The sequence below is a fragment of the Urtica dioica genome, chromosome 9 (genome assembly GCF_054948205.1).
Source record: "Urtica dioica subsp. dioica isolate 48M chromosome 9, U.dioica_male_clone48M_v1_H2, whole genome shotgun sequence".
Classification (NCBI taxonomy): domain Eukaryota; kingdom Viridiplantae; phylum Streptophyta; class Magnoliopsida; order Rosales; family Urticaceae; genus Urtica; species Urtica dioica.
The window spans coordinates 18,256,037-18,282,294 of record NC_142764.1 but is presented as its reverse complement, the minus strand read 5'-3'; the positions used below and the strand labels follow the sequence as shown (position 1 = coordinate 18,282,294).

Sequence of the window (26,258 nt, the reverse complement as noted above, 5' to 3'; positions counted from 1 at the left end):
TAAAAATAGATGATAATAAAGTGTACTTTACTAAAATAAAAATGGAGAATTTAGGATGGAATCTGGCCACTCTCTCTCTCTCTCCCAAGTAGACCGCATTCTAATTGAATTTTGAATGAATGATCTCACTCTTCTAATCTATTCCCTTCTTTTATACTAAATTACTGCCAATAGCACTACCTTGATAACAACCGGACCCACCTACTTTTTTTTCATCTCTAAATACTAAATACTGTTACTCAATTCACAAGTCATCACTTGCTTTACACTCCTCTTCAAACGGTATACAGTTGATAAAAACTACTACTACTCAATCAAAATTAATTATCATGCCATATCCTGAATCCTGAAAGTCTTCTTTTCATTCCCCGTGACAAAATGGGGACGAATTGAATAATGATTACAACAATAGTACTATACATAGAGAAGCATGTGATGATGATGATGATGATGATATTGGCTTCATGGCTGAGCGACTCCTTTTTTGACGAGCATGTCGTAGACCCTATCGATTCTACTCGGCTCCATCTTGAATAAATGGTGAGCGTCCGATTTTTTAGTGACGTTGCCGCTGAATATCTGTACCGACATTATCTCTTGCATCTTCAGATAGATCGGCGGCGCCAACCTGATCTCTCCGCACACCCGTTTTTCCTGCCAAATTCAATTCAGCGCAGCCGACTCAGCTAAACTTACTGAGAAAAAGAGAGAGATGAGAGTTGAGTCGAAGCGAATGAACGTGTTCGATGCTTACAGCTTCGGAGAGTAGATCGGCACCATTGAAGCCCATCAAATCCATATCGGCGACAGAGCTCGAGATCGGCGCTGGCCTTGAGTTTGAGTCTTTGGCTGCAGCTTCGGACCTAAGGGCGTTCTCTTCGTCTTCCTTTTTCCTCTTCTGTCCAATGAATCTTTCCGCTTCGCTGGACGTTCGGCATCCACCGGCTTGGGCCTCCTGAATGGTGTCGCGTCATAGATCACGTGATTTGTCTGTTTTTGAGCAAAAAAGTATAAACAAACGTGCGAATAAAGACCTTGAGTTCCTGAATCCTTTTCAGAGCCCGGTGCTCCGAGACGACGGTGTGAAGCAAATCCTCGTGATCTTCCTTGGAGTGGAACTTCATGAAGACGTCGAAACGCCGGCACATCGCTCTCTCTTCTGGCAATAAGCCCTTCTCGAATGGGTTTTGGTACAGAAGATTTCTTTCCAAGACGAAATCTTTTCTTCGCTTCCTCTCATCAAGCCTGCCATCACAAACAGGAATGAATAAATGAACGAACTACAATAAAGATTGATTTTTTTTTCTCCCTGTGAGCTACCTCTTTGAATAGATTCTCAGAATTCTCAGCTTCAGTTCATGCTCTTCCTCTGTGTCAGCTTCTTTGAAATCCATGTCGGACAATAACTGCTCAGCATCGTTGTCGTACTCGGGATCAAATTCTCTTCTTTTGGCGTTATAACCACTTAACTCGACCAAGGAAGGCCCGTCGTTGCTTGGAACTGGTTTTTTCCCCTTGAAGGGTCTCTCTGGCTGAGAATCTGAAACCACGATTATATTAGCTTTCAAGTATTTGCCATTTTTTGTCCTAAAAACAAACTTCTCAATTGAATCAATAGGACTCCTCAAATGTAACTAAAAATCGGTTTGGATGGCCAAACAACAATCTATTTCGTAAAAATATGCAACAAATATCACTCAAGCATGTTCATCTTTCCGAGAAGTCTACAACTTTGTTAATCGCGATTTCTGTTTTATCTTTTTTTTTTCTGCAATAGAACGATGCACTGTTCCGACTTCCATGACTCCTTCACAGTTAAGCAGAAATTGGTTTCACATACAGAAAGTTATAGAAGCTTATAATCATCGATACGAAGATACCGAGTAACAGCTTCTATACTTTCTATCACATTCTTGGTCTAAAAATTTGGGATATGTTTGCAAGGATTTCAAGAATCAAGAATCAGAGATAAATTTCACTCCAACGCATAAATTGTACCCAAAGGGGCATATAAACATACACATAGATATACGGAACCATAAACATATCACAGACAGCACTAAGGCATACCTTCAAGTTTGGGTGGCTTCTTGTTAACACTATTTGAGCTATTACGCCCCACGGTTTCTGCATGAAATAAGAAACTTAGAATCACAGTCTAAAAGTGGTACCAATTAGTAGAACTTAAAAAGACAAGAACATAAATTTGTCTGACCCGACATTAAACGACTTGTGGAACCACCTTTGAGAGAATCTTCAGTTCTAAGTGCGGGGAAAAAATAAACAGGTTATTCACTCGTTATATAAGAAAGCAAGAAAACTGTTTAAAAAAACACACTATTACAGTCCATGAATCTATATCGAGGTGTGTTATAAGCTATAACCATACTTGATACGCGAAGGAGAAAGCAGAGATTCCGCCTTCAAATTAAACTCTGCAATTGTAGGAAAAATAGGAAAATATTTTACTGAGACACTGTTAAAATATTGATAATGAAATAGGAAACCGAGACAGTCGGACAACATCTATCATCCTGGTTTATTTCTTTAGTTAAATTGCGAAATCATTTATTACCACGGGATCAATAAACCTATCTGCAGATTTAATGATAACATAATTGCTTCTTTTTTTCTTTTCTTTTTTCCCCCTTTTCAAATTACTAAAGAGGAACTATAGAGGAAGCGGAACTTGTTACACATACCTTTCTTGTCACCGCTGAGCCCTTTAGCCATGGCAAGGAGTTCCTTTCTATTTTTCCCAACAACATGAGACATGTCCTTGAACACACACATCAAAAACCTATTTATTTTTATGGAATGTTGATATTTTAAAAATAGCATCAGATTACCACAGAACACATCGTACCGGAAGAGGAAAGAATGGGGAGCTCATATATACATCCTTATAGTGATTTATACACTGCTCTTTACCCTTTGTTCCCACATGCTCGGCAACTTCAGCCCAATTTCCTAGTCCGTACATTTCGATCCCCTAACATAAAGGAGATTTAGTAAGCAGTCATAGGAGAAAAAATTACATCACGATTCATATGACATCTCACTCAAATGAGTACTAATAAATAAGTGACTAATTTTTTGTATATATAATGTAAAAAAAAAAAAAAAAATAGAATACCTCTAGGAGTAGAATCTCATCATCTGCATTCCAATCGGGGCAGATGAGAGGAAAAGACAAGTTGTCCTGTGAAGTTTTTTACATGAAAATATCAAGTACGTGAGAATATTTTCACTCAATGAAAATGACTACACGAAAATAAGAATTAAACTTGAGCTATTTTGAAATTAAATTCGGGAGATGAAATTTTCTGGTTTTTCTGTTCTGATGGTAAAAGAGTTTTGTTCAAACACAATCAAGTTGGTAAAAAGTAAAAAAGGATCATGTTGACCCAAACTTGATCTCAAATTCAAGGAGAATAGAATTCGAAAACGTTACTTTCTAACAGGGAAACAGGTCAAAAATTTTAATACTAACCATGACCCGATAAGAATGGTTGCTTTTATGAGGAACCACCTCAGCTCCAACTGAAAAACACTCTATGCATAGGTCGAAATCAGGGCAATTACAACACTTGATTCGAATCTTCCCTGTAATGTCTTTGTTGCAGTAATTACAGTGGTATAAAGCTTTCCCATCACTAGTTCCTTGCCCTAAGGACAATAAAGATGATAAGTTAAAGCAACACAAAAATAAAAATGAGAGAAAATTTAAAAAGTGAAATTCTATTGACAGCAATTCTTTTTTATATTTTTGCTCATATGAGAGATCATTCCATTGAGACCCAGTGCAAAGGTACTCCTAAGATTCCCCAATGTGCGTTTCAAATTATGTTAGAAGAAATGAAAATTAAATGAGGTGAGTTCGTTAAGCTTAAGCAAGGATTTGATCCAAAGTTGCCCAAATAATAAAAATCACGGATATGATAATCCAGTTGAAAAAGCATTACAGTGAACAAATAAATAATCGAAATCGCCAGTACTTGTGAGGGCAAATGTGCATTGCGAAGCCTAATCGATGAAATTCTGGAAAAATTACCTGCAGAAGAAGATTCTAAATTCTCTCCACTGGATGCATTTTTCTTTCTCCTTGATCTGTAACAACCAACACGGTTGAAAATTGGGTCAAACAATGTGATAATTATGCAAGCAAATTGGTCAAATTTTAGTGACATGAATAGTTTAGGATTCATGATACGAGTAAATACCATAGCGTTATGATCATTCATATACAAATTTATGTGATCATCACACTCAAATAGCTCTAAGTAATCTATAAACTGAAATTTGGGGCAACATTGCATTGAAAACCAATCAAGAATTTGAACTTCCAAATTCCAGTTCATCAAACTGTTACTATTTCTAAACGCAGCTTTCGATTTTCATGATACTTCTGCAAACTGAAAATTCAGCAACGAACAAACTAAAAGCTAAAAATAAAATTAGCCAAAAACGAAATTTAAAATAAAACAAAATAAAAAAAGACTACCCAGAAATCAATTTTTTTTTTTATAAATAAAATAAAAACAAGTACGTAATTTCTAAAACCTTAACATCCACGAAGCTAGTAAAAAATGCGTAATAGTAACAAGAAGAAAAAAAGAGCGAAACTTAATTAAAAGTAAAGACCTTTGAGTTGGGTCTTCATCGGCCGAGTGAAAACGAGAACGACCCATTGTTGCTGTGCGAGCTCACGAACTGTGCGTGCTTTTTATTTTATTTTTCAATTTATTTTTTAATTTTAATTTGGCAGAGCACAGGAATTGGATGGTGAATGGTGATATAGCAATTGGTGTTGGTTCTGTCAATACCTTCCAAAACTGAGTATTAATGGGTCAGTTCTGAAAAACTTCTCACTCGTTTTCAAGGTTTTCAATACTTTTGGCTCTGTTTTGAGAGTTTTAGATTACTTATTATTATTATTTTCCTTTTTGGTTGGAATTGGGCAAGTAGCAAAAATGCTTAAACACTTGAGGGGTATTTTTTGAAATTTTTGTTACAGCCTTTTCTTTTTCGAATAGTACATGGCTACATGCATATAGTACATATATATATTGACTTTGGAGACTTACTTTATTTTATTGCAATTTGAGAGCTAAGTTTCCAACAAAGCCAGCATTGTGTGTGTGTGTTCATAAAAGGTTTTTAAGGCTGAGAAATCTGAGTTTGCAAGTTGCTCGGTGGTTGTACTGGTCTAGTAGTTTATTTTAGTTTATTTGTACATTTGAACCTTTTTTTTTTTTTTTTTTTATTGTCACAAACATTTGGCTTTTTATTTGCGCTAGAGAAAATCGTTGCCTTTATTCGTTTTCTGTAGTGCATAAAATTTCAAAAAGTCAACCCCAGTTTCTCTAAAGAGTGGACCGTGGACGTAGTCTAGTTTCCTCCCACTATTTCTTTGTTGTGGAGGCCAATTAATTATAGAATATTATTAAAGTAAATGCTTATATAAAATTCCCGTCGCTAAATAGCACATCGAAACTAATAAATGTATAAATTAGACAATTAAACCAATAGTTTAATAGTTTGTCTTCTTTTTAAAAAATAATCAAGTTTTCATTTTATTAAAAAATAGTTCATCAGACTGACTATTTTAAATAATTTAATTTATTTCAGCATGATGAGGTATTTTCTTAATAAAATGAAATTTTGACTTCAATCTTAAAAGAAATTAAGGGGATTTGTTAGTTGCAACAATTTTTTTTACATATAAGCAGTCAAAATTTATATAATATTAATGCAATAATCAAATTTTAAAAATATTTGTAAGTGCTAAATGTAAATAAATTGTGTACCCATACATATACGAGTATAATATTTTATTTACTTCTGTATATGATTTATATGTTTATATTTTATTATTTTACTATAAAAACTTTAAATATTAGCTATTTTGCTAAATAAAATTAGGATTATTTTCTTAATCAATAAATTTCCAATATTATGTTGTATAATGTTTTTTTTTATATGAGTCCACTATAATACGATATAAACAAAGACATGTCTGGTGTAGTTGACCACTAAACTTGATTTTTGACCGCTAAACTTTTGAAACAGAGACGAATATGTTTCTTTTGTTTGTGTTTAGCTTTTCACACTATTCATTAGAGTTTTTCGTTAAAAACATTACAGTTATAACTTACATCGTTACACGCAGTGACGGATCTAGGTGGGGGTCAGGGTGGGCCAATGCCCCCCCTTAATTTTTGAAAATTATTTTTCTAACCCCAAATTTTTATATTTTTTATAATTTTACCCCTAAATTTTATTAATAATTATGTTTTTGACCCAAATTTGTAAGTTTTTTTTCAATAATGCCCCTCCTAAAAAATATTTCTCAAATTTGCCCCCCCTTGATTGAAATCCTAGATCCGTCACTGGTTACACGTGGTTAATTTTTCACTCTTTTAAGCGACAACTAGATTAGTACTAGACACGTTTGTTTTGTTAAAAAAAAAACGAATAGTATTATTTTTCGTTCCTTTGAAAGACACCAAGGTTAGTATATACTTTATTTATAGCCATTGGAGATAAGAGTCACATTAAGAAAACAATTGAAAGAATCATTTAATTGGCATTTCCTTTCAAATTATATATTATTGAAAGAAACAAGCCAAATAGATAACACCAACACATAACGTGAACAAAATACATATGTCAACTCGTAAGAGAAAATTGGTCATCATGATTATAGTATTGGCATGTTCAGCGTTGGTTTTCCTCACTACACTCTTGTCCTTGCTTCTTCTTGTTGTATACCAACATCAGTAACATCATTGTCCAGAAACTTATCTGACCCGGTCCCATAAAGTAACCATCCATAGGAAGTGGCACAACATTATGTCGACCATGAATGTACCTTAAATCTATTTGAGATGTCAATGCTAGTTGTCTCGTAACCAAAGAGGGCGAGGCAATTCGAAAGCCAAATATTGGAACCGGGTAAAAAGAGTTTATTTTTCCGATATTTTCTCATCATTCAATGCTAGTTGAATCATTGTGCATGTTTGCATGGATATCGTTGGTCAACGTGCCTAGAGTGGCTTTTGACGATCATTTGACAAACACAACATTTTCGTGTCGTTTTCTTTGCAAGACGGTAAAATGTCAAGAGGGGTCGGGATATCGACGTATCTTTGAAAAAAATTAACTTTTTTTTTATACATTAAAAATGATCAATACGATTACTTCGTGATAACTTTGTCACATAATCATTAAGTTTTAGCGATAACATTTGTCATAAGTGATCATAGATGTGTCCTTTTTATATAATAAAAGAAAATTCTTCCAAAATTACTCATAGATCAATAGTGTTTGGATTTGGAGTTTGATCCAAGATACACATTGCCCTATAGGAATGCTTTGCGAATAAAGACAAAAGTGGCATTGTATAGAAAACTAGTCAGATCAAGGAGAAACGAATGAGGTGAACTACTTATAAGTTATAACTAATGTGTACCCAAAAAATAAAACAAGCTTAAGTATGTGTAATAAAGGGAGTGTCGTGATAGCTAGCTTGGTCTAGTGGTAATCTCGCACATATCTCGACGGAGAGGTCATTGGTTCAAGCCTCATGGGCTGCAGAAATGCATGCCCCCTTAGCATTTATTCTAAATTATGTAATCTTGGACAATAGTGTCACATGCGTTTTGCATTGCTAATATATCATGTAATCTTGGTCAATAGTGTCACTCCTAAAAAAAATGGAGTGTCACTTGGCACTCTCTAATCTCTGGCTTGTGTAAGAAAGCGCAATGTTGTCAACAACGTCATATGTGACCAATGACGAATGTTAATGATACACACTGCGATTAAAAAAAAAGACTTTTAGACTCCCTAGTTGTTAGACGTGAGTTTTCGCATTTGATCAGAGGCCAAAATTGAGATTTTGCTTGTAAGTGTCATTTGTCATCGTTGCTTGATTAAACAAAAAATGTGACTGAAACAAGTATTTATCATTCACAATATAACTTATACACGCTCTAATAAAAATGAAAAGGTTGTATATTACTTTAACTAAGCAAGAGTTTCACTAAAATTTGATTCATCTACAAATTTCACTGTAAAATTGAAGCTCATTGACGACACCATCATAAACAACCCTAATGTTTTGCTGATGCACAGCCCCGAGGATGGAAATCTTTCCCCCATTGAGACCAGGCATGCACAAAAACTTTATGTCAATGTCGTTCCCGAAAAGATTACCCGACACGGCGTCAACGACATAATCAGCCCCTTCGAAATGGTACGTCATGGATACAAACTGGTCGAACCCGTCGGGATATCTGTAGCACGAGTCGAGCCCGCCCGAGACCGCGGTCCTCACTAACCCTTCGGGCTCGCAGTGCCCTCGAAAAGCTGCCTCGACTCGGGAAAAATGGTAGATCCGGCCCGTATCGGCTAAATAGCTAAAAGCCACACCCGAGTTGATGACGAAACCGGCCTCGCGTCTCCCGCGGCCCAAGAATCCGAACGTGCCCCGAGGAAATCCTAATCTCCGCGACCCGACGGTGATGTCGAGAAGGTTGAGGTAAAAGTGGTGGTTGTCCGGGTCGGGCTTTCGGAGAAAATGGGTTGCTAAGAGGTGTGGTGGCGGGGCCGGGACGGCATCACCAAAGGCGAGGGTGCTGGGGACGGTGGCTTGGAGGGCGAAGGAAGAGAGGCAATACGAGAAGCTGCGGCGGTTGCTTTCGAGTTGGGCCGCCAGAGATTCCGGGGCCCAACTCAGGCCCATGAAACCGCCCACGGCTGTGTTGGCCAGCCTCTGGAAGCCTGTGGTGGTTTTCGAGCAGCCGAAGATGATGTTGGCAGCGGAGCCGACGGTCGTGTCTCTGCGCAGGAAACGGATGGTCTCTGCCGCCACCACGCCCTCCGAGATCTCTCCGCTGTCGTATCTCACGCTGTACACGCATTTGTTTCTTAGGCATTGGAACAACGCTCAAGAGCCTTTTTTTTAATTATTACATGTTTATAAATTAAAAAAAAAAATATTTGAGTCATTCATTTCATATGATGTACATATTTGGTTTTCATTTTTCCACTATAACGTGAGACTCACACGCATTGTAGATGTCTTTTACTATTGTGCTATACTCTCTGCTGGTTTCACAATATTCATGTTTTTTTTGTAAAGAAACTAAAATCTCTCAACCCTAATTAGTATATATGAATTTCCTTTTTAAATATATTTTTTTCAATACATAGATATACAGATTATTATATATTTATAAGTAATATGGTTTATTAAAGAATTAGTGAACAAAAAAAGTATGTTATAGAGAGAGAGAGAGAGATTTTATCATTTGTGTAAGAAAGTGATAGAAAATTATGGAGAGAAGTATGAATAGGGAAATTAGGGTTAGCTGTGCACAAAGTGTAAGTACAAGGAAGCAGTGTCTAAGTAGAAGAAGCGATGGAATTGTAAATAGGGACGGATTGTGAATAACACTGCAGACAAAGAAGGCACTGGGTCCAAAATTGAGAAGCGCCGATGTCCATAACCAAGTACACGCCCACCGGGGGTTCCCCAATCAAAAAATTCACAAAGTAGAAGAACGATTCCCGGAATAAAGCCATCACAACGTCGTTTTCAGGATCAATCTTACTCCAACTACTTTTGGTTGAAATCTCCAAGTACCTATCCCTAGCTTGGGAGAATCCCACCAGTCTCTCTAGTCTTTGCAATTGGTCAGATTTTCGGGGTGTAGATGCGATGCAGGAGAGTCTCTCATTATCATCTTCATGGAAAATCCGATAGGGTTGTTAGAATCACCGGAATGGAATGTTTGGAAGAGTAACATCGATACTACTATAGCAGAATTGGTTAGTGATTGTGACATTTTTTCCATTTTGATTGGTAGAAAGATTTGCTAGTGATATTACTATAGTTTTGCTAGTGGATTTTTATAGAATTTTTCGTGTGTGTATTTTGTTTTAAAAAGGATGTGGATTTATGAATTCATGATATAGTAGTACTACTAACATAAATTCATGATACGGAAAATAATTGCAAACACGAATTCATAAATCCACACAACATTTCCAAAAGAAATATTACTAACATAAATTCATGATACGGAAATTAAGGTTTAAATACTTTTTTATCTTATTTAAAGTGGCCGCTCAAGAGATTTTATGATATGATATTTGTATCAACAATATTTTAACTATGGTAACGTTTTAGATTTTTTACTAATTAATGAGACTATGATTTGCAAAATGGATTTTTTTATTCCTCCCAAGTTAATTTGCAATGCAATGATCACGTTTCTAAAATCTAAGTCAATCTATTTAGTAACTTATTGTAGAGGCCATTAAATCTCGATTGGGCCTTTTGAGCTTTTCTTCCTTTATTCAAATCTCTTGCTTTCGTGTTAATCTTTTTTCATCATCCGTTCTTGAGTTCGAGCATCGTTAACGTGAATTCGAGACCCCCAAAAAAATATAACAAGTCAATCTTTTCGTGACTATTTTGATTTCAATTTTTCGACTTCAACTGTTTTGTGCCGTTTTTTGGGGAGCTCCGACGGTCAATCCAAAGCTCCGACGGTTGATCCAAATTCATCTCGACCCCTAGATCGAAACAACCCCCTGGGAATACATGTAGACAATGGCGCTGCTCCCCAGCGAACTGAAAATTCAAATATCATCTTAACTTATCAGAACCCTAATCTAGGGATGAGATCGCAAGAGTTTGTACTAATCGACGACATGCCCGATGTGGCCATCCTAGTCGAATAGCTTAAGAGGTCTGTGATAGAAGCGGAGGCGGGACTGAGAGTTGTCAATCCCCGAGTGCAACAGGCGACTAGCACAACCTCGGAGATCGACAGGCTCGATGAGAAGGAAGCAGGATATTGTCGCTTCTTCGTCGAGCACTTATCTGGTCTAGCTCTGGAATGGTTCTCAAAGCTCAAAGGAGAACTCCATAGACAACTTCGACCAGCTCTCTACTACCTTTTTGAAACACTACTCAATGTTCGTTGAAACAAGATCCTCGGATGCGGACCTCTAGGGATTGCATAAAGAACAAGGAGAATCTCTGCACACCTTTATGACTCGTTTCGAAATGGTTTTGTCCAAAGTCAATGGAATCAACAACGCATGAGGCATAGCCGCGCTGAAGAACGCACTATGGTACGAATCAAAATTCAGAGAATTACTAATCATCAACCGTCCAGCCATGATCGAAGACGCACTCCCAAGGCCTCAAACTGGGCCATCGTCAAAGAAGAGTAGGCAGCATTAACAAAGAAATTTGGTTCCAACAAGGGTTCCACCCACGCACCGACGCCAACCAAGTACACAAACAATAAGTGAGCCGGCCAACAGGGCACGGACAACATCACCCCTTCAAGGGAAGAAGAAATTTAGGAGGATTCGTGTTTAACATTGCTGGAGACTGAAAAACAGATGGTAACTTCCCCCAGAGAACGAACACGTGGGTTAGAGATCCGAACGCGTACTGCGTTCATCATAAATACCACGATCACAAGACAGAGGACTGCCGCTTGGTCAAGGATCTGCTCACAGCCAAGTTCGCTGTAGGCGAGCTGAAATGAGTCGAACTCCCAGAAGCACCCCGAAAAGACAGTTCAACAGTCCATCGTACAGAGGTCAATCACTCGGGAAAATGATAAGCTATTGGACTACTAGTCTAATTTCCCCTATATTATTTATGAGTTTATCGACAAAAATATCAATAAATTTTCAACGAAAATTTCCCAATTTGAAAAAAAACTAAAAACAAATACCTCAAAGTGTAGTTTTAATTTCACATACCAATTAATTTCTCATAAAACATATGTTTAATGAAGATTTCTAAACTTAAACTATAAAAAGGAAGAATCAAATAAACATGAAGAACAATATACATATGAAGAGTAAAAATAAATCCTACCTCGCCTCCAAACAGTCTAATGACTGTGAGGAAGAAGAACAAAACTCAATTGTGCGCGCGAGGAAGAACCCGAGAGAGAGGAAAAAAATAGGTGTCATATGGTTAATGACGAAGAGTATTTTGGTAACAAAAATTTGTATCTCTCTTATTATCTTGTGATCGTACTTTTGGAATATAGAGTATTGAATGAATTTTGATTTAATTTTTTTTCTTTCTAAATGATCATAATTTTGAAATTATTCCTTATCTTCTAGCATAATAGTGGTCAAACACTTGTTGTTAATAGGGATAAATTTACTAATACTAGTGACAAGCAAGCTGCTCGATTTCACAAATCTGGCCGATTTTCAATGTTCAAACAAATTTTGACTTTTTTAAAAATTTGGCCCATTTTATTAGAAGTGAATAATACCATTTCTTATCAAAATATGGTAAACATGAAGCAAAGTCTTTCAATCATAATATCAAGGATCAAGTGTGAAAGACAATTAGCAAAATTAGAAGAGAACATTATCCTAACTGTAACATATATTTCTTTAGTGAGTAATATATTGTAATTAAATGAGCTTTTTATTTACCATCCTGATTTTATTTTTTTCTTAGAATAGAGAAGATCATGTTTTATATGTACCCATACGGCCATGGCCCCCTTACCATACCCATCATTCATGTTCATCAATAGAAACGTATGCGATTTATAATACGTAAAAACAGAAGAGCGGGATGGAATGAAGCATAATATAATAGGGAAAATAACACATTTATACCCTGTGTTTTAGTGAAATGTCGAGTTTAACCCTCGGTTTTCAAAAATGTCGAGTTCATACCCTCTGTTTAACTAAAATGACAAAATTATACCATCTGTTTAACTAAAATGACGAAATTATACCCTGAAATAGACAGCAGTGTCACAAATATTCTTTTTATTGACTTTTCATTGACGTTGACTATAATATTTATATATAAACACCAATTATCTTTATTCATTCGCGCCATATATGTAATTTATTTAAAAACTAAAAAATAAACAACAGTCTCTTAATCGTGAAGAACACAGAAAGAGGCAAAGGGGTAAACATCGATAGTTGATAGTCATAAAAATCGCATATTCGAACAGAGTATCCAGGATTTAGAGTTACAATTCGAACACGGAATGAAGTCATTTCTTAGGAGGTATGAGTTTTATTATTTAATTTCAATTTAAGGCTATTTTTATATCAAAATTGAGAATTTGGAAGTTAGGGCACTGATTTAGATTTGATTTGGTTTTTCTTATATAAGAGTTAATATCAATGAAAGGGATATTTGTGACGCTGTTATTCATTTCAGGGTATAATTTCGTCATTTTAGTTAAACAGATGGTATAATTTCGTCATTTTAGTTAAACAGAGGGTATTAACTCGACATTTTTGAAAACCGAGGGTTAAACTCAACATTTCACTAAAACACATGGTATAAATGTGTTATTTTCCCAATATAATATTAGTGGGTTAAAAAAAATGAAAGAATTGAAGTGTTGGGCAAGCATTTGAATTGAAATAAGTTTTGACTTTTGGGTCCTTTGAGTTGTCTAAGTCCTACTTCTTCCTCCATTATTCAGTCCAACCACCAAAAACAAACACCAATCGTCATCTCAAACGTCACACGCATTTTGCAACCACAAAATCTAAAAAAAAGTAACTGCCTAAGAACCTTCTCGTTTTTCACCATTGAGCACTACACTCACACACACATACCTATATAAACACTCGCTTCAGTCTCCAATGGCATCAGGAATTTCTGATATCGCTTCACTCACCACGACATAGAGCAAATCAGTCATGGGAGCTTGTAGCGTTGAAAAAGTCTGTAATCTCCGAATCAACACTTCCTCTTGTAGATTCTCCAAACTCTGCAAACCTAATTTCTCGGCGGAGTTCGCATTTCCCCGGCCGAACGACGACGATCCGATATGGAGGAAGATTTTCGACGAAGCAATCTCCGACGCGAAACGAGAGCCGATCCTGAGACACCATTACTGCAAGACAATCCTCTCGCACGCCTCGCTGGAGAGCGCGCTCGCGAATCTCCTGGCCGCCAAGCTGAGCAGTCCGAGCATATCCGAGACGGCGCTCCGGGAGCTCTTCCTCGGCGTCCTCGCCGGAGACGGAGGCTCTTCCATCGTCGCCGCGGCGAGGGAGGATCTGAGGGCGGCGAAGGAGCGAGACCCGGCGTGCCTCTCCCACGCGCACTGTTTCCTCAACTTCAAGGGCTTCCAGTCGATCCAAGCCCACAGATTGGCCCACGAACTCTGGGCCCAAAACAGAGCCTCCTTGGCGGCTCTGATCCAGAGCCGAGTCTCGGAGGTTTTCGCGGTGGATATCCACCCCGGTGCCAGGATCGGGAGCGGCGTCGTGATCGACCACGCCACCGGAGTGGTGATCGGAGAGACCGCCGTGGTTGGGGATAATGTGACGATTCTACACAGTGTGACACTTGGCGGGACCGGGAAAGTCGGCGGCGATCGGCATCCGAAGATCGGAGACGGGGTGTTCGTCGGAGCTGGGACTAAGGTTTTGGGGAATGTTAGGGTTGGGGATTCGGCGAGGATCGGAGCTGGCTCCGTCGTGCTTAAGGATGTGCCTCCGTACGCCACCGCCGTTGGAAATCCGGCGCGGTTGATAGAACGGAAGAATTAGGGTCAAAGTCAAAGATATGTAATGTAGTCACTCTCTGGTGACATCATTTTGTTTTAATATGGGTAATAAACAAACATGTATTGTATTTATACGTTGTTCATTTTTTTGTTTTTTCATTGTAACGCTCTGGCTCTCTACATAATCATAAACTATAAAGTAAACTCAAGTTCCGAGTTAGTCGCACTAAATTACTTTGTTTTTTTTAATCAGTCGCACTAAATTACTTGGTCAACTAGAGTGAGTTCGCATAAAAAGTCACAATTTTGAAAGATTTGTTAATGGAAGTGGGACCCATAATGTCCAAGCACTAAACGACGAAAAGCCTCCCGATGGTTCTTAACGGTGTCGTTTTAGTAAGCGCTCCGTTTGGATTCGGATACAAAATCTTCCCGCCAACACTATCCCAGGCTTTTACGTAATTTAATCCGATGGGAATGGGCAAATTCGTAATCACAGTTCACACAAATCAGAGAAAGTTTATCACAAAAAGCACAGAAGCGCGACCCACGCGAACAAAGGTGACATAAAAATTTGAATTCAGACAGCGCCACAGAACCCGCCTGGAAAACCCGCCACGTGTCCCTTCTTCTTCAAACCTCTCTATCTCTCAATCTGAGCTCTTCAAAGTCAATCAACCAAACGTCTCTTATTCGTTTTCTCTAGTCTAGATCTCTCCGAGAGCAACAATGGCGTCTTTCGGAAAAGCTTCGTCGCGGTACAGCTCGTACGACACTCGGTCCTCGACCTCGTCTCACTTCTCCGACCCTTCGTCCTCCGCTGAGCTCAAACCCAAGTCCACGTCGTCCTCACGCGCGCTCGTCAAGGCCAAGCCCGCCGATCTCTCCAAGCCCAAGTCCAAGCCGTCGGAACCGACGTTCACCGCCATGGTGAAGAAGTTCATGGAGAAGCGGTCCACCTTGCCGGCGAAGACGAAGGCGGAGAATCGGACGTGTCTCGTAATTCCGTCGGACTTCATCGCTGAGGATCTGAAAAAGACGGCGAGGAAAGGCTCCAATTTCACGACGATGCACAAGAAGCTCTTCGGGAAGGGAACGCCTTCGTCGTCCTCGTCGTCGGAGAAGGAGAAGAAGAGGAACAAGGAAGTGAAGGCCTTGACGGAGGTGAAGGGAAACACGAGGACTCTTGCCATGGTTTTGAGGAGCGAGAGAGAACTGTTGAGCTTGACCAAGGATCAGGAGATTGAGATCTCTGATCTCAAGTCCTTGCTCGAAGACAAGAACACTGAGGTCTGTACTTTCTATTTTCGATTCCTTTCTTATTAGTGCTCAATTTTAAGACCATATTTCTATTGCCAATATTAAACCAAGAATTGTGGAACTAATTGATCAAAAATGAAAGATATATGTAACTATGATATTTAACTAAACATAATGGTTCAGCTAAGAATTCGATATCATTGATTCACGCCACAGATCAGATTTAATCCTCTAAAGCTTCAGTCTTTATTGGAGTAATTGGGATATAGTTTCTATTTGAAGTAATTAAACATGGGTTTATTTAATTCCTCTCTCTCTCTCTCTCTCTCTCTCTCTCTCTCTCTCTCTCTCAGTTAAGTAGTCTTTATTTAACTGGTTAATTGGGAATGAATAGGTGGAGAAACTGAAGGACTTGTGCCTAAAGCAAAGGGAAGAAATCAAGGCTTTGAAGAATGCAATATTGTTCCCTGAAGTTGATAACACTCAGCTTCAAAATGTGTTAGAGAAGCAGAGCTCGGAGTTGAAGCAAGCAAAACAGTTAATCCCGACACTTCAAAGACAAGTCACTTCTCTTACAGGCCAGCTCCAATGTCTAGCTGAAGATCTCGCAGAGGTATAACATTGATCTTGTTTCTCTCAGAGCTCACTCGATAGTGTTACGTCTGCTTTGAAATTCAATCTCCAACAAATATGATGAGAATCCAAATTTGAAAAGATAATAATGATTAACTTTACATGCACTTGCTCTTTGTTTTCTTCATAATGGTAGGGATGTAGATTTAAGATGCTTATTGTTTTCAACAGGTTAAGGCCGATAAGTACTCGGCTAAGAAAGAATTTCATCGTCAAAGCGGTTCTCCTAGAACTCCAAGATACAGTCACAACGACGCGTCCAATTCTTCGGTAAGTCATTATTATATCACCTGCTTCAATTTTCTAAGAAGTATTTTTGGTCGGGTCAGGTTCAATTATTCTAAAACAAATACCTGTTCTTTCCACTCAGGACTTTAGCTTGGACGATCCGGCTAGTCCTGCAAGTCCCGATGACATGTTGCTCAAAGATTTGAATCCCTGCTTGACGCCCTATTACTCTAGTTCTAAATCTAAGGTAATTTTAGTATCATGGCAATTATCACCCTCATCACTATTCAGTCTTATGCGTTTATAAGTTTTTGATTAAGCTGTGGTATAATATATCAGGAATTCGAGAGAATGGGATACGATTCTCCTCGGGGCAAAATCTTGTCCGAAGTCAAAAAGGAGTTTGGCTTCAACTCCTTCAACCGGAAATTGTCCAAGAGTTCTGATTGTCATCAAAGCTCGAAATCAGGAAGTACAATCTCCCAAACAGCGAGAAGATCCGGTGAACCCAAATGCACATATGGAAGACAAACCAACCATAAACTCTTTTAAATTGTTCTCATTTTTGCTGATATTTTCTCTCTAGGCCATGATTCAGCACTTGATCGGCCTGTTTTTTTTTTTTTTTTTTCATATACTATATAGCTAAAGCCAGAAAGTTTCAAGGTACTTCGCATTGGAATGTGATTGTGATTATTTGTTTTTAAAGCGATTTACATGCTGTAAATTGTGCTTTTCAATAGCCTAAATAAGTTCTGTTGAGGTCAACCAATTTTTTACCCGAGTCATTACTCAATATTCGTTAATATCGATTTCCTTTATTTTTGGTCATGATTTTACCTATCAGCTCAATCAAATACATTATTTGTGGATTGTTTTAAAAATCTCACCGAAACAAGTATTTCTGCTACTATATCAATGAAATAGCTGAAAATGGAACAACAGTTGAGTTGACAGAAAGATGGTTTATTTATTATACAATGAAGCAACAAACGTTCAACATTTCTTACCAAACTTGTTAACTAGTGTCAAGATCTAATTACCATTATAGGATAAAAGGAACCAGCACTACAACATATTTCTCACATAGCAGTGACCCAAATGTTATAACTGCTTTTTAAGTGGTACATACTGTAATATCATACAACACTCTTAACCACCCTTGCAAATTTTCTTTCACAAAGGCCATTTCTCCTCAAGCCATCCCTCCGCTTGTGGCTGTCCTAATGATCTGAAACAAGGCTGCAAAAAAAAAAAAAAAAAAAAAAAAAGGAAAGAAAGCAAACTATTGGTTTTTTGAAACAAAATACAACAGCACAAATCATGTGGTATAAAAAGTATGCTTAAGCTCCAATGTCAGAGACAAAGTTATATTTACAGATGAATTCAAGAACCCACATGACATAAGTTCTGACTGATACAAAGGTAATGTAATTAGCATTTTTTTGTTCTTGAGGACAAACCCATGGACGATCGTTGTATAAGCGAATGAACTAATGAATATCATGGTAAGATGATTTATTTAGCGAAATGGAGAGAAATAAAGAAGAGAAGTTACATGATCCGATGACAACAAAGACGAAGAAGCCAATGAGGATTGGGGCAACTGGGTAGTCACGTCCCTTCTTTGGTGAGCTTTCACTCACCGATCCTCTCTTTGTTATGTTCTTCTGAAACTTTTTAACTTTCTTCTCTGCAACTCGCTTTGAGGTCGTCTGTCATTATTTAAACAATCAAATAAGAGTCATACACAATAATAAAATTAATATGTAAGGGATATGGCTTTTTCCGAAGAGCCATTCACCTTAGTACGCAGATAAAGAGCCAAATCTTTGACTGGGAAATGACTTTCCCTTTTTTTTTTTGGTCGAATTAGCAATTTAAGTAATCTCATAAGCTTCAGGGTTTCATTTTCAGGACGATAATTCAATTATTATATGTACTTTAGTCAATAAATATACTCAGAAGCGCGTCGATTCTCATTTCAAGCAAGCAGCAAAAGAAAAGGAAAAAAAAAAAAAAAAGAAACTGCATGCAAGCTGATTCTGAATAATAAATTAACAAATAATCAGCTTTCAAACAAAATAGACATTAAAAAGAGAACTAGAGAGAAAATTGAATAAAATATCATGGACTTGGAACAAGAAATTAACTTCGTCTGAAATCCGAATAACAGCTTCATATTCATACAAAAGGAAAGCTGTCAAATTTTGATTTCACTCGAGCAAATGTAAGCATACAATACTTGTATACACAACACGAAATAGCGACACCGCAAGAAAATTCGAGGGTAATTACCATTCCAGCGTTTTCTTTGGTATTTGCCTTGGCGACAGAAGAATGAAACCCTCTTTCGAAATTGGCTCTCAAAAATGAAAAACAAACTTCTTTCCTCCAAAGCCAAATATAAGGAAAGACGCTGACCTGGGCAAATAAATCGGCCTTCCTCACACGACATACTTACGAGAAAATAATAAAAAAATATGCCAAAAACAAAGTGAATGTCATTTTTACCCTTTCATTTTGACGGATGACTTTTTTGCTCACAACACTTTGACGGTTGACTAAATTGCGTTTTTCGCGCCTCCAAGCTGCCTTTGTTAACATAAGACCTGTACCCAAAAACCTTGGTACTCATGTCTTTTTTTTTATCTTTCTTTATTACAATTTTTTTTTTCAGTTATATGTTAATATGATATTAACATATTAGAAAGAACCTTATTTACATTTGCCACAATCAAGATACAACGTTCCGTTGATTATACATCAATAAAATAGATGGTGCTAAGTATGTGCTTTATAAGTACGTTTCTATTTTGTAAGCTATTCAAATTGATTATCGAAATAACAAGGTAAGAATCTGATTTGATACTGTGAGTTATCATAGCCTGTACATTTTTTTTAATAAAATTGTGACGATTTCTCGGATAACATTTACGAGACATGTGTCAGAGTGCGAGTTTGTGATGTGTATCGATTTTGAGTTGCGAGTGTCAAATTTTCCATAATTCCGAAAGAATCGTAATGAATAGAGAATATCTCTTAGCATTACGACAGCGTTGGAGACCCTAAGAAACCGAGGTAGGTGATGTGACTCTATGTGCTCTTCTTTTCTCTTAATTGAAAGAGAAGATACAAATGATGAGATATAAAGAAATGTTCCTCTTATTAAGTGAAGAACATGAGAATTAGATTTCTCAAGTACTTAGACTTTTTTTAGAGTGAATGTAATATTGCATAATTGTAGCCTTTGTTTGTGAAAGGAAATCTGTGAGAGAGAGAGAGAGAGAGAGAGAGAGAGAGAGAGAGAGAGAGAGAGAGAGAGAGAGAGAGCATATTTCTTCTTCAATTCTAGAGAGAAGATATGTAAATCATTCATCTTTGGGTTTTGAGGTTAGAGAGTTTCTCTTGATTATGAGAAAGAGGAAGTGTTTCTCCTTTAATGATAGAGAGAAAGAAAGAAGATTGTTCATCTCTTGTGTGTTTTTAAGAATGAAGTTGAGAGACGTGGAGTAATTCTAGCATTATTTTTCCTTGGGGTGGGTATATTTTGAGAAAATTTCAGAGATAAGTGGGTTTGGCATAGTTTTTGCCTTGTGAGCATGTCTCAATTGTCATCTCATTTATTCACGTGGTATTTATAAGACGTTTTGAACCTATTTCTTGTTCAAAAGTGTGGTTTCAGGTCGTTAAGGATGTTTTCTTGGTATGATGTACAATCCTGAGCATTTGGACATCCATATTGTCCAAATTCCATAAAAAAAAAAAAAAAAAAATTCAACTATTTATGAGAATGAAGATTCTATTCCAACTTTCTATGGATTCCATAATTTATTTTCCATCAAAATTTGGAATGGAATAGGAAATTTCATATTTTCATATTTTTTTAAATAATTATTTTCAATGTTATATTAAGGGATTTGTTTGAAAGATTTTTATAGTTATGGAAAAATTCGAAAAAAAATGTAAAAAATAAAGAAATTTCTTTTAAAACTTAAATAAAATATGTTTGAGCGGTTAAAAACATATAAATATGAATACAAATATATAAATCATATGATAACATCATCATTTATCGAATAAAAAAAATTCAACTAAATGAGAAATACAAAGTGTCACAAAAAAATACAAAATTTAAAATTCAAATTTAAATTTTCAAATGAAGGAGAAGATGTGTTGTGTAAAGATGACATTTTTTTTCAAACTTTGTTGTAAATTTGAGAGGGAAATGAGTGAATTTGAGAGAGAAATGAGAGATGTGTGAATAAATAAGTGTTAATGGGATGTATTTATAAGAAGAAAATAATTTGATTTAAAATTTAATTGTTTTTAATATTTTAGAGGTCCAAAGTAATAAAATGAACAAATAATTTTGGCCTTTGGATCAATGGTCAAAAATATTAAAAAAATAAATAAATTTAATATGGAAAATTGGAAATCCGAATTAATATGGAATCTGTCCAACTTTTCCAATTTAATAAAGGATCCATCCAATTTGTCCATATTAATTATTTTGAAATTTGGACAGCCCAAATTCCAAGAAAAACTTTTTGGACAGTGTCTGCCCAAGAATTTTCATCTAAATACGCACGACGGGTTATTGGTAATGCAAGAGAGAACTGAGAGCCGTTTTTGTGGCTGCCTTCAGACCCGATTTGAGATTCAGCATTCAGTGTCGTTTTGAGGCTCAGTCCTCCAAGCTATTTTTTTGCTCAGCCTTCATAGTCATTTAAGGCTCAGGCCTCTATTTTGTTGCTCAGCTTTCAAAGCGATTTGGGTTGTTTTTCTAGTTAGGAGTGTCGTTTTTCTGTCGTGAAAAAAGATGGCATAACGAAGAACTTTGAAAATACTATTGTCAGTGGCTGAAAAAAGGTATTAAAATCTCGCTCGAGATCTCGCGTTTTTAAGAAGCGCGAGAGGGGTATGTGAATATCTCGCGAAGTGTATTAAATCCTACGAAATCTCGCCATATTTCTCGCGTCTCCCTCGATTTCGCGCGAGATCTTCATTTACCGTCCGCCGGATGTCTATTTCTGCTCAAATCTCACCGTTTTCCGCCATTTCCGCGAGGTAAGTGTTCAGGTCTTATTTTTTATTTTAATTGATTTTTGAATGAATTTTCCGCCCGGTTTAGACTTTAGATGTTGATTTTTGAATGTTTGTTGATGAAATTATGATGTACGAAGAAGAAGACATAGATTTTAATTTTTGAGTATTTATTCACTTAATTTTATATGGATTTTTTATAATCCGAATTTAAGTAGTTATTTGAATAACTAGATGTTAATGTTGATGTTGTTGTTTTGAAATGAGTTTTTTTTAATCCGAATTTAAATATTTATTTTGTTGATTTAGATGTAATTTGTAATTAATTTGATCTAAATGTGTATTGATTTGTACTCTATTTAGAATTCTATGTGTGAAATGTTGAAAACTTTATTTTAAAATTTAATTTTTGTGTATCCTAAATATAAACAAAATCCTAATTAAAAAGTTGTTTAAATACCACGCGGAATACCTTTTTTTGGGCGGTATATCCCGCGGAATGCGGTTTACCACACGGTACGAGATACTCCGAATGTTCATCAAATACCACGGGACACCACGGTATAAAACGAGATACCTCAAAATTAGAAGTGCGGTACGACCGCGAGATGCAAGATTTTAATTGTTGCTTCAAACAAATGGACAATTTTGTAGGAAACCTGATCAAATCCATGATACACGATGCGCTAGAGTTGAGCCCCAAAATTCAACCTAATCAACAAACAATTGAAATCGCAAATAATAAAGTAATACACATATTAGTATTTATAGTAATTCACTCTCGCAAAGTCTTCACTAACCTAAAACGGGAGTTATGTTTATAATTCTCCTACAAAAAAAACCTAAAACAAGAGGTATGTTTACAATTCTCTCTTCTAAAAAAAAAAAAAAACATACATTGGCGCTCATAGTTTATATGAAGAAAAATTAGGACTATCCATCTGAAATTTTCAAAATACCTTCGACTAAATGCTCTTACAATATAGTTCTCGTTGTGAAGTCTTCGTAGTCTTATGGCAGTTGGATTCACATAATTATATTTTTATTCTCAATCGTTTCAATACATCAAAACTTGAAATGCAGTTCATCTAATAATGTAGAAATGCGAAAGTTAACATCGACAGACCAAACAGCGGGAATATTGTTTTAATATTTTATTGTATATGCATTATTCCCAACCATACAATTAAGGAAATAATTTTGCATCAAGACAATTTAAATAGCAAAAGAAAGGCAAAATGCAGTCAAGCTTGACTTATTCGGGAAACTATATATCGTCATCTTCTCTTGTTTCTGTCCTATCTAAGACGGTTCAAAATATATGCACGAGCTATATACGTGAAAACTGAACAAAAGTATTGGAATTTCCTAATCAAAATTGGACTCCGAGAGCTAGCAACCCTGACAGCAAATGTGAAGTTTTGGTGGACAAGCGAAGCTCCTCGTTTTACCTTTTACCAATTGTGCAGCTGAGAAGTGATGTTTTTTAGAACAGGGTGATATTCTGTGTGCATGTGTTTTTTAGCTTTCTCTGATCCCGGTTCCTCGAGCCATTCCTCGTACAAACTCCTCACAATAGGGTTTTCAAAAGGATCCGCTACAATAACCTGCAGAAATTGAACGACGATAACAAGTCACTTGTTAAGATAGCACTCAGGTATCAGACTCATTCCAGGATGGGATACTGAAATTTTTTCACTCACGTTTTCCATATAACCAGTTTCCAATGACTGAAGCAATTTTATCCCGGTTTGCCCTGGTTTTGGCTTGATTTGACCACCACCATTCAAGCAACCTAATTTGGTCCATATCAATCAAGTTATTAATGGAACCAATAAACTCAAAACTTACTAACATTACTAATGACGTTGGAAAGAAAAAAATACCCGACGGGCAAGCCATGATCTCCAGGAAATGGTAATCACATTTGTCAATTTTGATTTTCCTAACAACGTTTTGCAGGTTCCGGAATCCATAACATAGTGCGAATTTCAGCACTGTTTTGTCCTCAACCTGCATTAAGAAATGAAATTATCGGTGATCCATGAATGTGTTGCACGGTCAATGTACCCCAAACAAACTTCCGATTGCGATGCACATGCACTGGATGCTTTTAGTAAATCAAACAATTAAGCTCATATTACTGAAATAAATCACGAACTGATCGTCTCTAGATTCAAAGATTCTCTTTGTACACGAGGTGTGATTCTAATCCAAAGCAGCCAAAGTTATGAATGAATCTGTACGTTATGCTAAGTACCCGATTATAAGTAAAATCCCCAAAAACTTACCACCAAAGTAACTTCCTGGAAATCTGAATTTCTTATCCTTTTGAACTCCAAAGGACCTTCAATCGTTTTCCCAAATAGCTCTTTCGCAGCATGTCTAAATATTGTTTCTGCATAACCACCCGAGCCTCCTGAGACTCCATACAAAAACCCTTCTTTGGTGACATTTGTTAACCTGCAAGAACCGGACTATTAGCAATTTTGTAAGTAGGAACTCAAACACGAAAGCTATAAATTTCTACTGCTTACATGCTATCAAGGGGAGACTGTTCCAAGGTTTCAAAGTCGACTCCTTTTAACTGTAACGAACCACCCAAAGACTCGTATTAACATCTTTCAGAAGAAGAAGAAAAAAAAACTAAGCGTTATAAAGAAATAGGTTGCGATTCTGATACAAGAGTTCAGACCTGAATTAGTTCCAAAACTTCCACCGACGTCAACACTGAGTCTACCTCTGTAATCATAGGTCCTTCATTGCCATTAGCCTTGCCCTGAGATTCGGGTCGAAAAACAAAGTCATCCCGAGAAGCCTCAAGCTTCTTATCATAACACGGCATGACTGTTACAAGGTAGATCTCCTCTGGCCTGTTGAATCCACATTAGCCAATTTTACATACTTCAGGTAAGGGAGTAAATAAAAACCAACTAGAGTGAGTGATAAGATAAGTTACCTATAACCCATTATTTCACCAATATGCTTTTTCACAATAGCTCCAATTATTTGTTGGGGACTCTTCACTGAAGAAATGTTAGGCAGGATATATGATCCCAGCTGTTTTTCAGCATAGCATATCCAACCTGTAGTAGAATAAGATTGGGGACGAGATTACTTAAAAAAAAAAAAAAAAAAAAAAAAAAAAAAAAAAAAAAAAAAAAAAAAACTTAATTTACAATGTTGACTGTGACAGTGTAACAAATCCATTATTAGTCCATGTATTTAATACCTGGACATGCCGAAGAAATCATTGGCAGTGAAGATTTACATTGCTCCTTGTCAACTAGCTGGCTCTGTCTGTATCGTGTGATGAACTCATTACAAGATTCGATAAGCGCTAAATCTCTACTGCAGCTCGTATCAAACACCGCCTTCACACCCAACGACTTAAAAAACGTTGTAAGTTTCTTAAGCACCTACAAATCATAAGAACAAACAGACCAAAAACAATTACATGCCGAGATCTTAATCACGCTCCAGAATCAAATAACACAATCAACCAAGAGCTGTTTCACAATCTCTTTCTGTCTACTGGAAATTAAAAAGCAGGGAGATCTGTGACTGTGGAGACATATTTTCTCTCACCTGAAGTGGTGAAATACCAAAATGCACCGCAAGCGAAGCTCTTGACTGTGGAGAAACAGAGACAATAATAATCTTCCCTGTCTCAACATTTGAAAGAAACTCCTCCAAACTTTGCTTCTCTAACAAGAACACCTCTGCTGTCGTGACACACCCGCTACAACGGCACATGAAATCCTCAACATCAGGTACTTGTATTTATTTCTTACTAGTTATATCAGTATAAAATCAATGCAAAAGTCTTAATCGGATTTCAAATTACTTTCATTGAAAATAATCGCATATCATAAAAACATTAACATACAAATTACCTGCATGCTAAGCAATCCTTAAGCGAAATTTTGACAGGTTCGTCATTCAACAGGTCTTTAGAAGTCGAAACCTTCAAACAAGAGTCAAAATATTCATGTAAATAATTTACTGTACACACATAAGTCCAGCAGAAAAAGGTCCGACTTTTTTCATTAGCAAAATGATTAGAACATAAAAAGGTCGTAATTAATACGAATCAAAACAAACCAGGAGAATGAGAAACCAAATTCGAACCTGAGGTTTTTCGGAAGGCTTCGCTGAAGAGCCATTGAGACCTTTGAGAGAGACTATACAACCCTGAGAAGGAGCAATGAAATCGCTCAGATCACTAATCCGTAGAGCCGGCGAGAACTTTTCCATGGTCGAATTAGAGGAGTACAAATTCGAATTTCTGTGAGAAACAACGATTTTCAGAATTGGAGTCTAAGGAAGTTTTTAGGGTTCTTGGGGGGCTTTAGTAGCAACAAACTTGATTTGGAGCGAAATATGGAGACGGAATTTCGGCAGGTCAATTTTTCCCCGAGGCGGTGAAAGATATAAACATTTTTATTAATACAAACAGGTAACGGTCCATCCGATTGCGACCCGGTACCCGAAAACATGAAGCAAATAAACGATAGGTCCACTATTCTGCTTGTTTATTTA

General features: G+C 36.8%; 4 protein-coding genes and 1 pseudogene across 4 annotated transcripts; 2 read left to right on the top strand and 3 right to left on the bottom strand.

Annotated features, from left to right (window-relative positions):
- Positions 1-50: 50 nt before the first annotated feature.
- On the bottom strand, positions 51-4,939 carry ADA2B (ADA2 2B). Its single transcript, XM_089625270.1, has 13 exons — positions 4,645-4,939; positions 4,055-4,110; positions 3,494-3,669; positions 3,137-3,202; positions 2,867-2,992; positions 2,703-2,778; positions 2,390-2,435; positions 2,216-2,262; positions 2,071-2,127; positions 1,321-1,540; positions 1,035-1,245; positions 755-955; positions 51-654 (listed from the first exon to the last, which is right to left on the bottom strand). Exons 1-13 carry the CDS (start codon positions 4,689-4,691, stop codon positions 463-465), a joined length of 1,521 nt encoding a protein of 506 aa, XP_089481396.1. The 5' UTR covers positions 4,692-4,939; the 3' UTR covers positions 51-462.
- Positions 4,940-13,600: 8,661 nt separating this feature from the next.
- LOC149385450 (serine acetyltransferase 1, chloroplastic pseudogene) lies at positions 13,601-14,762 on the top strand (annotated as a pseudogene).
- A 325-nt stretch (positions 14,763-15,087) lies between these two features.
- On the top strand, positions 15,088-17,438 carry LOC149385449 (structural maintenance of chromosomes protein). The gene is made up of 5 exons (XM_089626936.1): positions 15,088-15,839; positions 16,204-16,422; positions 16,614-16,712; positions 16,813-16,917; positions 17,010-17,438. Exons 1-5 carry the CDS (start codon positions 15,279-15,281, stop codon positions 17,220-17,222), a joined length of 1,197 nt encoding a protein of 398 aa, XP_089483062.1. The 5' UTR covers positions 15,088-15,278; the 3' UTR covers positions 17,223-17,438.
- Positions 17,439-17,615: 177 nt separating this feature from the next.
- On the bottom strand, positions 17,616-19,209 carry LOC149385448 (uncharacterized). The gene is made up of 3 exons (XM_089626938.1): positions 18,969-19,209; positions 18,229-18,385; positions 17,616-17,912 (listed from the first exon to the last, which is right to left on the bottom strand). Exons 1-3 carry the CDS (start codon positions 18,969-18,971, stop codon positions 17,866-17,868), a joined length of 207 nt encoding a protein of 68 aa, XP_089483064.1. The 5' UTR covers positions 18,972-19,209; the 3' UTR covers positions 17,616-17,865.
- A 3,524-nt stretch (positions 19,210-22,733) lies between these two features.
- On the bottom strand, positions 22,734-26,029 carry NAR1 (ferredoxin hydrogenase). Its single transcript, XM_089627441.1, has 11 exons — positions 25,848-26,029; positions 25,613-25,683; positions 25,305-25,458; positions 24,949-25,135; positions 24,676-24,802; positions 24,412-24,589; positions 24,254-24,303; positions 24,008-24,179; positions 23,603-23,729; positions 23,420-23,511; positions 22,734-23,323 (listed from the first exon to the last, which is right to left on the bottom strand). Exons 1-11 carry the CDS (start codon positions 25,971-25,973, stop codon positions 23,171-23,173), a joined length of 1,437 nt encoding a protein of 478 aa, XP_089483567.1. The 5' UTR covers positions 25,974-26,029; the 3' UTR covers positions 22,734-23,170.
- Between the last annotated feature and the right edge of the window lie 229 nt (positions 26,030-26,258).

Excerpts from the sequence above, each read along its gene's own strand:
- ADA2B (XM_089625270.1), bottom strand. The coding sequence starts at position 4,691 with ATGGGTCGTTCTCGTTTTCACTCGGCCGATGAAGACCCAACTCAAAG. Across the intron at positions 2,993-3,136 it reads ATGAGATTCTACTCCTAGAG|GGGATCGAAATGTACGGACT; the intron begins GTATTCTATTTT and ends CCTTTATGTTAG. Across the intron at positions 2,128-2,215 it reads CACAAGTCGTTTAATGTCGG|AAACCGTGGGGCGTAATAGC; the intron begins GTCAGACAAATT and ends TATTTCATGCAG.
- LOC149385449 (XM_089626936.1), top strand. The coding sequence starts at position 15,279 with ATGGCGTCTTTCGGAAAAGCTTCGTCGCGGTACAGCTCGTACGACACT. Across the intron at positions 16,423-16,613 it reads TAGCTGAAGATCTCGCAGAG|GTTAAGGCCGATAAGTACTC; the intron begins GTATAACATTGA and ends TGTTTTCAACAG. Across the intron at positions 16,918-17,009 it reads ACTCTAGTTCTAAATCTAAG|GAATTCGAGAGAATGGGATA; the intron begins GTAATTTTAGTA and ends ATAATATATCAG.
- LOC149385448 (XM_089626938.1), bottom strand. Across the intron at positions 17,913-18,228 it reads CTTTGTTGTCATCGGATCAT|CCTTGTTTCAGATCATTAGG; the intron begins GTAACTTCTCTT and ends TTTTTTTTGCAG.
- NAR1 (XM_089627441.1), bottom strand. The coding sequence starts at position 25,973 with ATGGAAAAGTTCTCGCCGGCTCTACGGATTAGTGATCTGAGCGATTTC. Across the intron at positions 25,684-25,847 it reads AGCCTTCCGAAAAACCTCAG|GTTTCGACTTCTAAAGACCT; the intron begins GTTCGAATTTGG and ends TCTTGTTTGAAG. Across the intron at positions 25,459-25,612 it reads AAGGATTGCTTAGCATGCAG|CGGGTGTGTCACGACAGCAG; the intron begins GTAATTTGTATG and ends GTGCCGTTGTAG.